This window comes from Scatophagus argus, chromosome 14, assembly GCF_020382885.2.
Source record: "Scatophagus argus isolate fScaArg1 chromosome 14, fScaArg1.pri, whole genome shotgun sequence".
Taxonomy (NCBI): Eukaryota; Metazoa; Chordata; class Actinopteri; family Scatophagidae; genus Scatophagus; species Scatophagus argus.
In genome coordinates this window covers 6,501,031-6,516,234 of record NC_058506.1, presented here as the reverse complement: position 1 = coordinate 6,516,234, position 15,204 = coordinate 6,501,031, and the positions used below count along the sequence as shown (strand labels likewise).

The 15,204-nt window shown below is 41.7% G+C and overlaps 1 protein-coding gene across 1 annotated transcript; it reads left to right on the top strand.

Moving 5' to 3' along the window:
- Positions 1-6,115: 6,115 nt before the first annotated feature.
- Positions 6,116-10,468, top strand: LOC124070693 (potassium channel subfamily K member 4). Its single transcript, XM_046410816.1, has 5 exons — positions 6,116-6,249; positions 6,351-6,511; positions 6,617-6,803; positions 9,448-9,587; positions 9,673-10,468. Exons 2-5 carry the CDS (start codon positions 6,425-6,427, stop codon positions 10,276-10,278), a joined length of 1,020 nt encoding a protein of 339 aa, XP_046266772.1. The 5' UTR covers positions 6,116-6,249; positions 6,351-6,424; the 3' UTR covers positions 10,279-10,468.
- Positions 10,469-15,204: the final 4,736 nt, after the last annotated feature.

Below are 15,204 nucleotides of genomic sequence, written 5' to 3'. Positions count from 1 at the left end.
AATAAAAGAATATGCATATTAAAATATATTTTTAGTGTTTGAAAAGTGGAAAGTAAGAGAGGATGTAGTGAAAGTGTGTGAAAAGGGAGCACAAATTCCATGCACTTATTCAACCTACTATGTGATTAGGCTGATATAACCGTATCCTAACACACACACACACACACACACACACACACACCCACACACACACACTCACACACTCAGAAAGATAGAGAGCAGCAGCAGTTGTGTCCAACAGCTTGTGAGGAAGATGGGATATTGAGAGCGGGATGAAGGGTAGCTGAGCTGGCTTCCCCCTGCAGTTAAACACCAGTCAGACCTCAATGAATCTCAAACATTGATCCCCACACAGATATTGACCACATGCAAAGGTATGACTTCAGCCACTGCTGCTGTACAGTGCTCGTACACTTAAACGCTGCCTCATAGAGATCTAAAGAAAATGAATAAATCCAAACCTCACTCTTCAAGTGTGCTGCTCGCTCTCTCTCTCTCTCTCTCTCTCTTTATTTCGCTCTCTTACTCTCTATAGACAGTGTGAGTGTCTTTTTCTCTCTTGTGTGCTCAGCAACAGCTTTCCTCCTCACCCACAGTCAGACCCACACACACACACACGTATGGTCACACACTCCTCCCTGTATGCGACTGCCTGAACTCATGAAACGCTCTGCATGAGGCGACTACTACTCTGGATTCTTATGATCCTTCATTTCGAGGTAAGCACGCACGGGCTGGACTGTCTTGAGCATTGGTCAGTGCCATAGATTTTATGGACCCACCGGGATTCTAAGTGGTAATAAAACAGGATCACTATGGCCATGACTCAGTTGTAGGAGCAGCACTGTTGGTACTTATTGCAAGACTGGTTACAATTTCCTCTTGTTTTGTGGTGTCTAAACTGTCTGTGTTTGGTATCTAATCGGTCTGTGTTTGGTGTCTAATCTGTCTGTGTTACTGCCTGAGGCGGGTATACAGAAGATAAACAGCAGTGTAATGTGCCTTGTTTGATGAGATGTTGGATGAGATGCTTGCACATTAAGATGTTCTTTTTAACTAAGGCCAGAACATGCTTCTGTGTTCTTTAAGTATGAACTGCTGTACAAGTACGATCCATAATCACACGTGTATTGTTGTGTTTGTTTCATTTTTTCATGAATGTCTTAAAAATGCATGGAATTTATGTAAGAACCAGGTATTTAAAGCAGTCTTGCGCTAGTAGTTTTATATACACTGCTCACTTCTGACTGCGATGTATTCAGTTTAGTGAGTGGACAGTTTCTCTGGGTATTCCCTGCAGCTGTGAAACTGTTTTGGGGAGCAAGTGTATATTTTGCTGTCACTGTGTGACAGTTTATTGCTCTAGATTTGGATGAAGACCAACAGATCTGCTGACTAAAAAGCTCCAGTAAATGAACTTTAGAAGACAGGAGCTGTTGTTATTTCTTTCTTAATTTTTTATCCTGGCTTGTTCTCCAGTGATACAGCATTAATTGAAAGTGGCAGGCCTGCAGATCCAAAAGATAATGAATGAAAATCATTTCTTCTTAAATGATTTAAAAAATTTCCCAGACAAAGGGAGCGTCGACACATCTATCAATTTCACAACTCCATTGCTTTAACAAGGTAAAGATGCATCAGAGGACAGAGTCCTGGCTCCAGATTCAGTTTTAAATGAGAATACCCTTTTTGCAATCACCAACATCATCCTACCAAACCAGGTTTCACTGGGCATCACTCACCTAAGGCTTCTGCATTTCTAACATTTACAACGATACAAACATCTCTCAGTTGTGCTTTATGTGGCGGTACCTACACTCTACTGAATGTCTACTCCAGCTGCTCATTAGCATCACCTAAAGAAATAAATCTTCATCAACAAAAAAGAATCATTTTCATCCAGAGAAGCAAACTTCTTTTTTCTTCTACAACATGAGCAACTCACAGCCACATCTGGCAGCTTCACCTTGTCATTATTTCTTGCCCGTCATCGAGGATCATTCTCACTACTGACAGCTTTTGTGCTTCTGAGAAAGTGAAAGTGTTTAAATTTAAAATAATTGATGTAAATGTCCTGAATGCTGAACTGCAAATGAAAATAAGTGTGTCTATATCTATCCAGTGTCCCCTCCTTCAGACTGCGAGGTGGACGGACTCCCCAGTGGTTACGGATCCAGGGACTCCATCCTCAGGCCCGGGGAGAAAAAAGACTGGAAAAGACGAAAGCTTGGGCAAGTAAGGCAGAATAGCAGGTAAGATCAACCATTTTGGGTGCATCTGTCAGGCAGGTCACATGATGACCTGCCTGTATAAGGGGCTATCAGGCATGTTGCATTTACTGTGTGTGTCAGCACTGTGGTGAGGTCTGAGTCCATTTAATGCCTCATGTGCAGCTAATAGGCAGGCTGCTGCAGGCATGTACAGCTCTGAGGTTATTGTGCTGTGGTCAGTTTGAAACCCTTGTGTTTGCTGATGTTTCAGCTGCAGAAGCTGGGATTCAGGCCGCACCAGCGCTAAGGCTGGTGGGGAGAAAGAGCAGCCTGAGTTTGGACTGAGCGGAGGTGCAGCCATGCGCTGCTCCACCCTGCTTGGCATCCTCACGGGGGTGCTTCTCTACTTGGTGCTGGGAGCTGTGGTGTTCCGCGCCTTGGAGGCTCCGCAAGAGGAGGGCAAACACATGCAGCTGCAGGACACACGTCGAGACTTCTTGATGAACTTCACATGCGTCAGCCCAGACAACCTACAGGATCTTATAGAGGTAGAGCAGAATGAATCATTATCTAGCTTTTAGTTTGGAATGTTTTCAGAAGTTTAACAGGTAAACAAGCACCTGTCAATGGTGAAGTCACTCCAGGACAGCTTGCAATGCTGGGCAGCACGGTGGTGCAGTGGTTAGCACTGTCTCCTCATAGCAACAGGGTTCCAGGTTTGAATCCCGGTCTGGGCTCCTCCCACGATCCAAAAAACATGCACATTAGGTTAATTGGCTACTCTACATTGCCAATAGGTATGAGTGTGTGTGGTTGTCTTTGTGTGTCAGCCCTGCGATTGACCGGCGACCAGTCCAGGGTGAACCCCGCCTCTCGCCTGTATTTAGCCTGGGATAGGATCCAGTCCCCCCGCGACCCTGATGGATTAGTGATATAGAAAATGGATGGATGGATGTTTGCAATGCCTCATCACAGGTTATGACCTGAGTTGACCATGTGGGCGGGTACACTAAACACTGATTATCCCTCTCCAATCATGCCATTTGAAGGATTTTTACAGGGCTAGCAAGGTAAATGTATTTAGTATTTTACAACAAGTTCATATTTTTTGTTTTACCCGTCACTTAAAAACAGACCACCAATTATCCACCACTTGGAAGGTCCATAGATCCCTGACCCCTACTGTCTATCTGTCAAAGTGTCTTTGGGAAGACACTGAACCCCAAATTGGCATCTTGCATAGTATCTTTTGCAACCAATATATAAATGCTTGTGTGAATGGGTGAATACTGATTCATGTTGTAGAGTGCTTTGAGTGGTCATACAGACTAGAGAAGTGCTATAAAATTTTGGAGCCCTTTAGGGGGTCCCAACCTCAAAGTCAAGGGTGACTGAAAAGCGATCTAAAACAGCTTGTGATTGACTATAATGGAATAAATAAATGGACCCTGAACCTTGCCAGTTTTATAAAATATATTCTTCTCTACCTGTCCAGGATGTTCTGGATCCAGTCAGCTTAGAGACTGACCATCTCTTGTAGCTAAAAATATATTTTGGCCTGGTGTCTGGCAGATTACTGCCTCTGCATAATATATTATATTCATTGGTTGACTCTGACAGTACAGCTTATCATATTCAATAAGTTTTGTGGGTGCTCAGGGTGGCCCTTTAGATTTGTACAGTGTTTAGCACTGGCAGTGAAGCTCTCTGTGACCCTGTGGAGCAGTACAGCACGACTGTGGGCCAGCGAACAGGTGTGGTCACAGCAGCTATGTAAGGATGGGTAAGGATGGGTGGTGATGGATGGTCTGTGTGTGTCTTTGTGTATGTAAGTGCATGAAAACTGATCCATGCATTGGCAGAGTATTATAACCGTCCTGAGATATTTGTCCTCGTTCCAGAATGAAAGTTGTAAATAACTGTTTTAGCCTGCAAACTGATCTGCAGAGGCAGTGGCTGACATTTGCAGAAAGGTTAAAAGAACTCCAGGGCATGACAGAAGTAAAGGCTGCATCCTGGTTATTATTGAATCATTACTGATTAAATGAAAAGACTGAAAGGATAACGAGGATGTATGTATTATGGTTCATAATACTAGCAGTGAATGGATTTGACTGATATACAATCCTAACACGTTCAATGTTAAATAAATAAACACGACATTAAGAAACAATTACATGAATAAATTGTTTGAAATTGGTTATATGAATGAACCAGCACTGATAAAACGTATTAGTACAGTTATTTCATCATTCACTTTCATAATAAGTAACTTTATAGTTCATTCAGACATTGTTATTTCATGGTGGAATTCTTCCCAGAGGCCAAATTTCATGTCAGGTTTCATAAAACAACTTCGGTTTTATTTCATAATGCCACTTTTCATGACAGTCATATTGTCTGGTCCCTCTCATCTTTCAGCTAATGACGTACTCCCCGTCTCTCCTCAGCCAGCAAGGTCAGCGTCTGACAACCAAACTTTAGCCACTTAGCTCCTGATAGCTACAGCTAACTAACAATGTCAGCTATCTAGTCGTTTCTGGAAATTAACTCTGACGCTGGAGCTAACATCTCCTTTCATGCCTTCAGCTTATAGTAACAACGGTCTAATAATACTTATAAAAAGCTATTTCTTTGTGAGCTCTTTGTGACACCACAGAACATAAATATACTCAGGAAAATCATTAGGCTGTAGAAATCATCAGAATAGTTTAGATGAGCTTAAGAAGAACTGAATAAGAACTGAAGTCATCTTATTCATGAGTGAACCAGGCAGCTGTTATAAAGTCATTCCTCAGATGCTGTTCTGTTCAACAAACAGCATTGTGGGTCAGATTTCACTGAACCAGTGTCAGCTGATGTTTCAACAGCTCCTAAATAGTTCCTTCCTAATATGTTTTCAACCTTAGTATTGTGAGAGAACACAATGTGAGGCAGTATTGTTTCTTCAGGCTCCAATTAGTTCAGACAAATTCCCTGCAGTGATGAGCAGACTGCACACAGGCTGGGGTGCATATGGCTAACCTCATAATTTAACCTTTGACCCTGAATTCTTTTAACATGAACCAGCTGAAGGGTAAAACTAGCTTTGATTTTCACATTTCAAATGATTATAGCAGCAAAACCATGGCCGTTTTGCCTGAAGTCTTTATATACTATTACAGTCAGTGTGATCACTATGGCGGCTTGGTCCCACCCAGTAAAAATCATGGATCAGTTTTTCTTTAGTTTAGCTTTTATATAATGACTGTGCCTATTGGCAACGCTTACACTAATCAGGAGATTCACCGATTCAAATTAGCGCACAACAACAAAACATAAGCAACCAATCAGTTTTTTAAATGAGGACAGATGCAGTGGCGAGTGTCAGATGGACAGCTTCAACCGGGCACAGCCGTGTCTCAGTGATCATAAACTTCTAATTTATCAGAAGAAATAATGTCTTTAGAGTCAATCACAACTTCATCATAGTCAGTTTTAAATTCAGAGTTAACAAATGTCTTCAAGTACCAACTGACACGAATCAGATAATTAGATCATGGAATTAGATTATCCGTGCTGGCAGGGGTTCGATACACTCGGGACAGAGTGGAGCCGCAACAGCTGTAAATCACTAGTCACTTCTTTGTCGCTGGCTGCCTGCTCTGATGCAGTGACAATGCATTTTCTACACTAAAGCACTGCCAACATCACTGGTGGACCTAAAGCCCTGCAAGTCAGGGTGAACTAATAAATAGACTGACATTTAAGTGGACAATAAAAAGAAATTTATGCTTGTGTGTGGCTTGTCAGACATGAATCTTGTGTACGGCTGAATCAATGTACAAATTTGTAAGGTTTTGTGTCCAGCTAAATATCAGTCTAAACTGTTTCATAAAGTAACCACTGCACTCTCCTCTTCTTTTCTCCACCATCCCGTCCCAGGATGTGGTGGAGGCTGTCAGTGCAGGTGTGGATCCTAGCAGCAACTTCACCTTTGTCAGCCAATGGGATCTGGCCAGTGCCTTTTTTTTCTCAGGGACAATCATCACGACCATTGGTGCGTAACCAGTAGAACCATTAAGACCACCAAAGTAAATGACTTTTACATTTTGTGTCTTTAAATCTCCTGCTCTTCCACCTCTGACCTTGCACATCCAGGTTTTGGAAACACTTCCCCCAAGACAGAAGGAGGGCAACTGTTCTGCATTTTCTACGCACTGGTGGGAATCCCAATGTTTGGTATCCTGCTCGCTGGAGTTGGAGACCACTTGGGAACTGCACTGAGGAAAACTATTGCCAAAATAGAGAAGCTCTTCCTGGTCAGGCGCTAAATACAGCTTTCATTGTCTTCTTTGCTTGCACTGTACTTGTAGCACTTTGCTTTATACGTCTCATCCCTCTATGTTGTTTGACCCTACTGACAGAAATGGAGAGTCAGTCCAACCATTGTGCGAGTGATCTCAGCCATCCTGTCCATCTTGCTGGGTTGCCTGCTCTTTGTTGCAGTGCCTATCCTGGTTTTCCAAGAGGTGGAGAAGTGGACACTTCTGGAGTCAGCCTATTTTGTGGTCATCACGCTTACAACAGTCGGCTTTGGAGACTACGTTGCAGGTATACAACAGTTAAACAACCACATGTGTTCCCTAACATACCCTGACAGGGGTTTGTGCAGACTCTCTGAAGGAAAATGGCACCCTTTCTTGCTTTATTTGCAACCCCAATTCCAAAAAAGCTGGGACGCTGAGTGAAATGTAAATAAAAATAAAATGCAATGATTTTCAAATCTCATAAACCCAGTTTTATTCACAGTAGAGCACAGAAAGCATATCAGATATTGAGAGCGAGACATTTTTCTATTTCATGAAAAATATTTGCTCGTTTTGAATTTGATGGCAGCAATGCGACGAAGCCACACTGTTGTCATAGATGCAGTGTGTGGTTTAACATTGTATTGCTGAAATATACGAGGCCTTCCCTGAAAAAGATGTCCTCTGGATGGGAGCATATGCTGCTCTAAAACCTGTACATACCTTTCAGCACTGATGGTGCCTTTCCAGATGTGCAAGCTGCCCATTTCATAGGCACTAACGTACCCCTATACCATCAGAGGTGCAGCCTTTCCAACCGCGTGCTTATAACAAGCTGGATGGTCCCTCTCCTTTTTAGTCTGGAGAACACAGCATCCATGATTTCCAAAAAGAATTTCAAATCTGGATTCTTTGCAACCGTCCATTTTAAATGAGCTTTGGCCGAGAGAGGATGGCAGCGTCTTTGGATCATGTTCATATATGGGTTCTTCTTTGCGTGACAGGACTTCAACTTGCATTTTGGCACGGTGAACTGAGTTCACAGACAGTGATTTCTGGAAGTGTTCCTGAGCCCGTGCTGTGATTTCCATCACAGAATCATGCCTGTTCGTAAGGCTGGGTCGTCTGAGATCACAGGCATCCACCATTGCTTTTTAACCTTGTCCCTTGCGCACAGAGATTTCTCCAGATTCTCTGAACCTTTTGATGATACCATGTACTGTAGATGATGATGTAAGTCTTTGCAATTTTAGGTGGAGGAACATTATTCTGAAATTACTCGTCAATCTGAAGACACACATTTTCACAAATTGGTGAGCCTCTGCCCATCTTTACTTCTGAGAGACTCTTACTCTCTAAGATACTCTTTTTTATACCCAATCATGTTACTGACCTGTTGTCAATTGACCTAATTCATTGCAAAACGTTCTTCCAGCTGTTCCTTGTTAGTTCCACTTGCTTTTCCTGCCTTTTGTTGCCCCTGTCCCAACTTTTTTGAGATGTGTTGCTGCCATCAAATTTTAAATGGGCTACTATCTTTCATGAAAATAGTAAAATGTCTCACTTTCAACATTTCATATGTTTTCATTGCATTGTATTTTTATTTACAATTTACACAGTGTCCCAACTTTTTTAAATTGGGGTTGTACTGCTTACTTCACTATTGAGCAAGGAGGGCAATGACCCACTACCCTGAAAATCAGAGGGCCTCTTATTTAATCATGATGCTTAGATACAAAACTTATGGATTATAAATTATCCCAACAGTCAAACATACGGTATATTTATCAACTCTTCACTGTGCACAATCACGAAAACAGCCTCAAAGATAATTATGAAGTAACAAGACATGAAATATGCAAGAAAACAAGGAGGGGAAGAGAGAAGAAACTATTAAAAAACAAAATAAAAACAAAACTGTTACTTAAATACTAAGTATTGGTTAATATTAGTTTTACTGAGGTAAATTATAGAGGAATTGTTAGAAAAAAAAAGAAAGTAAGTATATGAAAAACTATATTTCTGATGCATATTATTGGATCACTATTGACCAAAATACCATGTATGTGATATTTTAATGTTGCAACTGGTTGAGACTAATACTGTCAGATGTAGCGGGACAGAAAGTACAATATTTCCTCACAACTGTTCGGCAGAAAATTGAAATATTCAAGTAAAGAACAAGTACTTCAATATTATATTTAAATGTGTAAATATACTGTTTCAGTGGCTGGTCCAGGTGGTCCTGGGAGGGAAGCAGAGGAAAACCATGAAAATCTGTAACTTCCTGAGCACCACTAATACTCCTGTTCAGGGAAATGGGTTAGAGTAGGTATGAGTGAGGCCTCGTGCCTGGAGAACCCAAATCACTTAATCCCTCTGTGTCCTGTCTGCATGCAGAAATGAGAGTGGGTTTATTTTTGCGCTAAGGTCAAGTCAGAGCTGAATTTGAAGTGAATAAAAATGTCTAATCGGTGCATTGATACTTCCCCATTAAGTTTCCTGTTTTGTACACACTACTGATAATTTGTCGTCTTGCTTTAATGTACAGATAAACAGAAAATTACTTGGGGCGTTTTTCTGTTTGTGCAAGGCAGCTGAAGTGAAAACATAATTTCTTAATATAAGACTTGTGTTTGCTTTTCCCTATTTTTACTTTTTAGTTGAAATTATTGATCTGTAGATGAGTTGCTGGTATGACTTAATTAGTCATCCATAAATATAACTGTCAGTTGCAATGCATTAAGTTCACTTAGCACAGACAATTTTCATTTACATCATGAATTATTCAGGATTTTGTTCTTGTAGCAAATGAATTATTGATCACCTAATCTGCCAATAGTATCTTTTACCTAAGATATTTATTTACTCCACAGAGACAGATGGATGGATGTGTTGCCTTCATCCATTATGACTGTAGTATAATGTATCTTTGTGTCTTCTCAAAGGTTCTGGAAACGAAGGGGATGACCACTGGTACAAACCTTTGGTGTGGTTCTGGATCTTGCTGGGTCTTGCCTACTTTGCATCCATCCTGACAATGATTGGAAACTGGCTCCGGGTTCTGTCAAAGAAGACCAGAGCTGAGGTGCTTCTCATTCTTTTATGTACTATCATGTCTTGTACTCTGCTTCTTCCTTTCTATCATCTCTGGTTTCATCCACTTCTCTTAGATGGAGGAACTTCGAGCCCATGCCACTGACTGGACTCAAAACATCCAGAACATGTCTGTGGATTTTCGCATTCCAGGAAAAATTGAAGACCCCTTCAGACGGCGTCGACGAAAGCGCCGCCACGGCAACCGAAGCCATGGTCACAGTGTGTCAGCTACTGGTGACGCCGAAGGGAAAGAAGAGCAGCATGACAGTCAGACAGGGTCTGGATCTTCCTCCTATACCTCCTACTCCTCTAACGAGTCAGAGTCTGGGTCAGAAACAGATTCTCAGGCCACCCAGACGGAGCGAGTGCCTGAAGAAAAAAATGCAGAGCCTGAAAAGGAGGAGACTCTTCCAGATCCCCACCTAACTCAGCCTCTGGACTACTTTGGGGAGAACCTTGCGTTTATCGATGAGTCTTCAGATGCTCAGAGCGGTAAACTCCATTTGGATCCTCTGCTGGATACAGTAAAACCCAACTCTGCACGCTCTCGCCAGCCCAAGAGGAGACGCCAAAGAAGACCTGTTCCACAGAGAAACCCGAAAGTCAACCGCTCCAATGCTGACAAGAAGGAGCCCAATGGAAACCCAAAACCAGTTCCAGGTGTACCACTAAAGCCTTAAGATCGAAGCTGATTATAGAAACTGCACTGCTAGGACAAGGACTGACATAAGAGATCTGAGATGTGTTCATTATCTGACAGAGGAATTGTTGGTGTAGCAATTTATGTGTATATATGCACTGCTTGATGAAAACATGTTGCAGAAGTCTTAGCCACTTTTGGTTTGCATTTAATGCTCTCAGCATGCGAGTGTGTGTCAAAGATGATGAAGTGATTTTTATGCCTGTGTTCCCATTACTTTCTGGAGAGTTACTGCTCTCTACTGGGCCAACACAGGAATACACCACCACTCTCTCAACATGAGGGCTCTGGCTTTTTACTAATGCAAATGGTGAAAAAAAGAACAATTAAAAAACATGTGGTCATGAACTTGCCACAGCACGTGTCCATGTTGAGGAGCGGTTGCTTTGGTCTGACACATTTCCTCTTGAATCCTGCCAACAGTTAAACGGGTACTAAACAGGCTCTTGTATGTTTAATGGTAGGTAACAAAACTTTTTTTAAAATACTGTGCACAACCAAAATATTTGCATTTTGATGGACAAATGCATTCATTCTACTGTACTGCATATATGTAATAAAGATTTTTAAATGAAAGCAGCACTCTGTCTTACAAACATGGTGAACATACTATTACGAGATGCTGTTCCACCTCGGAGCTTCTTTGGGAAATATGATAATTAGCCAAGCTGCTGAGCAAACATATTTTTATCATCACTAGTCCTGGTGTATTAACAATGAACATCATCAATTTCCGTATATGAAAAAGTAGGTCATCATTTCTAAAGTGAATTATGAAGAGCTGAATCTCAATGAAGGTTTTAAATGTGTCTCAAGAGAGCAAAAACAAACATTACTCTACTAAAAACCTGAATTTGGTATCAAAATGTGTCACACACAGTGTCCAGTATACAGTGCACTTCTACAGTAAGTGTAATATATGGACTGAAATATGGTTTCATATTTAATTACCCAAGTCAAATATCTCTCAAAAATGTACTGCACAAAAGGTGGTAAGTTGCATCATCATCAGAACATCAAACAGAATGTAGTAAAACAACACAGATACACTACATTTAATGTTTTACCATCAACTCCATGAATTTTTGTAAATATATGCTTATTCTGAAGTTAATTCCAGCAACATATTACAAACATGTTAGAATAGGCAACAAATACTGGGATAGTTGTGGAGTGCTCAAAAAAGCAAAACAAACAAACAAACAAAAAACATTTGTTTTGCAGTTGGAGCAGGCGATGGATAAAAGACTTGAGATTTGAGGATTGTTGTGGTCAAGAATAGGAATGAGGAATGAGGTCAGAAGTGTAAATGGGGACAATGTCATGCAGTGCATTGTGTAATCAACAGGATTTTGTAATTTAGTTAGAATTTTACAAAAAAAAGCCAATAGAAGTGTACAAGGGCAGGGGTAATGTGGGCCTAACAGCTGGTCGGCTAGTAGCACAAAACTAAGTACAGCTGTTTAATACTGTGTACAGAGAAGGAAGATACTCTTATAACTTTATGGTGGGGTGAAAACGTTCACGTTGCTTTAATGATCACCAGTTAAGGTTGGTGAAGACAGGTCAGACATGTGCTGCGGGATCTGAATATTGTACATACAGGACTGTATTGTGGGACTTACAGTATAAATGCCCTTCAGCTTGCCAATATGGCGCTTGTAGCATGTGCTGTGGCTCCTCAGTTGATCCATGTAAGTGATACTCCAATGGAAACTCTACCTTGGTATTTCTATTTGAAAATGGCACCAAGGGCAAATATGGTGCAGGACACCGTGGCTGCAGTTCTTTGTCGTCTGCAATCGTTTTGAACAAAAAGTTGATGTAGCTTAATATCTGATAGCCTGCATGTAATTTAATGTTGTTACTGACTATTCCTCTTCCTCTTTCAGTAAATGGATGAAAACGGATGCAGATGGCAAACACTAACATGTTTCCTTTCAGCTCAAAGACATCAGCGTATGTTGACACATCCAAGGTCTTTGACTGAAACTGACAACATTTTTTTTGTTAGCGCCTATCTGAAAAAGTTGAAATGAGAGAAACTGCAGTCTTCCTTTCATTGTCCTGCTGCCATGTTTTTGTAGTGAATAAGCAAAATGCTTTAAAGGGACTGAGAGCAGGTAAATTTTCAGCTACACTTTAGAAATATGACACTTTATTGCATGATATGTAAAACAAAAAGAAGCAGTCTTCTGGCATTGCAATCAGGAAGTCAGCAGGCAGTGATGATGTGCTGTGGCAGTGGGTGACCTTTTACTGGAGGACACACACTCAGCAGCTATAACGTCATCACTAGCATTGCTGCAGTTCCCCAGGCTGCAACTAGAGGGCAAACAGCAGGCACTATTTGGTTCATTGTGCTCATGTAGGCTACACTGCTAACCAGGAGTTAAAGGGGAAAATCCACCCTAAAGTAAAATCCAAGTATGCTATTTCTGCACATTTAGCACATTCCAGGTTCGTACAGTTCGTATTTTTTTTTCAGCTGAACTACACAGACAGTCTGCCATGATCCTGTCACTGAGACAAATCCTGGAGCTGCTCTGTAATTTGAACATTTTATAATTCACAAACGTCAGTTGGATGAGACATCTTCAACAAAACCTCAGGGTTAGTCATGTCAGGGAGCTGACACTCCCTCAAGTGCAACCTGATGAAACTGTCAAATAATGATGAGCCGATCTCCAACTTAATAACTGTCCATGTTTGTAGATACTGAGCTTACTCTTGCACCATTATAACATAGCACAATGTTTAGGAGTGATTTTCTCTCTAAACATATAAGGGCATGTATGAATGTAGCAACAAAGACACTGAGCTTTTGTTACAAATATCAGTCATAAATAATATGGTAAAGACATCAGCTTGTGTAAACCAAAACAAACTGAAACCTTGATGTTTTTCAGTTAAATCCTGAAACCCGCTGTGCATTCAGTCTACCACAGGCTGCTCATAATGCTTTTATACTGATCAGGGTGATAATAGAATAGGTGGAGAGTGTGCTCCCTTGGTTGTGTTATCTATGACTCACTGATGCAGTGCCCAATGCTATTTGTGTAACACAGCCTGAATGGTTCCTTAGTAGTCATGTAGCCTATTAGCTGACACCTGTCTGAGGTCACGACCGGCTGTAAGAAGCACCCCGGGGACCCCAGCTGGCATTCGCGGTGTGTTTCTACCCCACAACTCCTCATTGCTGTAACACATATCACCAGCGACTGCACACTGTCATGCGTTAGTCAGCTGCACTAATATTACAGTACATCTCAAAACATAAACTGCTTGTAACATATCCAATTTGACGGCTTTTGAGGGAATCTAATGGATACAGCATGGCCGGTTCCGCCTCTAACGGGATGATAATGCAGACTCTGCACCAGTATGATGCAGCCCCGCGGAATTGCAGTGTCTGCAGCAGAGACTGAATGACCTTGCTTCAAGGTCGCAGTGACACTGCCGTCAGTTTTTCCTCTCATGCGCGCACCACGAAAACCCTGTCCCGAGCCCCGAGCCCCCTGCGCACATGTGACCATATGAAGACGCACACACACACACACACACACTGCTGCCCTGCGCTTCTGACACAGCGAGGGGAAATCAAGTGGTTTTAACGCTTATTGGTTTAAACAGACCAAACTAACGTTTACTGGTCTATAATTATAGCCAGATACTGCTGGAGTCTCTGGGGAAATACTCGCTTATCCAAAGTGCACCGTGGGCTGCACAGTTTCTTTTTATCCAGCCTACTGTTTTATTCTGTCTGTTGTTGTCAAATTGCCGAACAGGGTCGTCAAATCTTCTGTGGCAACTTCTCTCCTCTCTCTGCCAGCTGTTAGTAGGCATGTTGAGAGCACAGGGGCAGCCTATTTCGAGATGCAGCAGGCTACAAAGTTCGACAGAGAAAAAAAGGGTTTTTATTGTTGTTATCGGCTGCGCGAAACATAAATACCACACACAAGAGCTCTCTGATGGTATCGTTTCGTTGATAACGCATCTGGCGAACTGTATTGCAGGCTACTGCTTTTGTTTTTTTTCCAAACCACTATTCCCTGATTATTTCCCTTTCTTATCCCATTGATGTGATCTCCTCTTCCTTGGCTCCTGTCCAGATAGTGTAGTGGTGGAGGGAGCCAGGTCAGTGTCACAAGACCGACAGCATGACTACATTTTCCATAGAGGTTTGCTGAAAGGGACATGCAGCCTATTTTTTCATTCTTACTTCAGCAGTCCCCTGAAGCTCCACATAAGAATATCCCCTCAATAGCCTTTCCAATACTAATTTCTATTATATATTTTTTTTATTATTTATTTATATACCACAACAAAACCACTACATGAGCACAAAATTTACATTAAGACGAATGAAACTCACATTCAAACTAGAGTCTAAGTCCCTCTGGGAATTTCATGATATTTCTGTTTCAGAGAGAAGTCGTGCTGCTTGCGAAGGCATCTCCAGATTTTGTCAAGTGCCACAACATGAAGACAGACGAACTGCAATCACCGTTTAAGCAGCATGTAAAAATAAATATACCTGGACCACACCAGGATTAATGCACTTTGGGTCATATTTTTTTCACGAGTTGCAGGCCCTTATTGTAATACTGATGACGCTGGTGGAAGGTGCGTACGGACGTAACGGAGACACAGCGGACGCAATTTGGACAGAGGGAGGAGAGAAAGACACGGGATAGACGTACGTCACTGACCCACGGTAAGCCAGCGAGAAAAATCTAAGCGGAAACCGGAAGTCACTTAGTGTCAGCGTATGAAAATAAAACCGTGATTTCTGAATATTTTGGTAATATTAACAGTTAAATCTATTTGAGCAGAATGTTGCTTGTTTAGGTAGCAGAGGATGGCTCTCCCAAGTTGGACACCAGTTGGTTTAAGGCCGCCCTTT

Bases quoted from the DNA above. Each gene is read 5' to 3' on its own strand.
- LOC124070693 (XM_046410816.1), top strand. From the start codon at position 6,425: ATGTTTGGTATCCTGCTCGCTGGAGTTGGAGACCACTTGGGAACTGCA. The intron at 6,512-6,616 runs GTCAGGCGCTAA...CCCTACTGACAG, and splicing joins AAATAGAGAAGCTCTTCCTG to AAATGGAGAGTCAGTCCAAC. The intron at 9,588-9,672 runs GTGCTTCTCATT...CACTTCTCTTAG, and splicing joins CAAAGAAGACCAGAGCTGAG to ATGGAGGAACTTCGAGCCCA.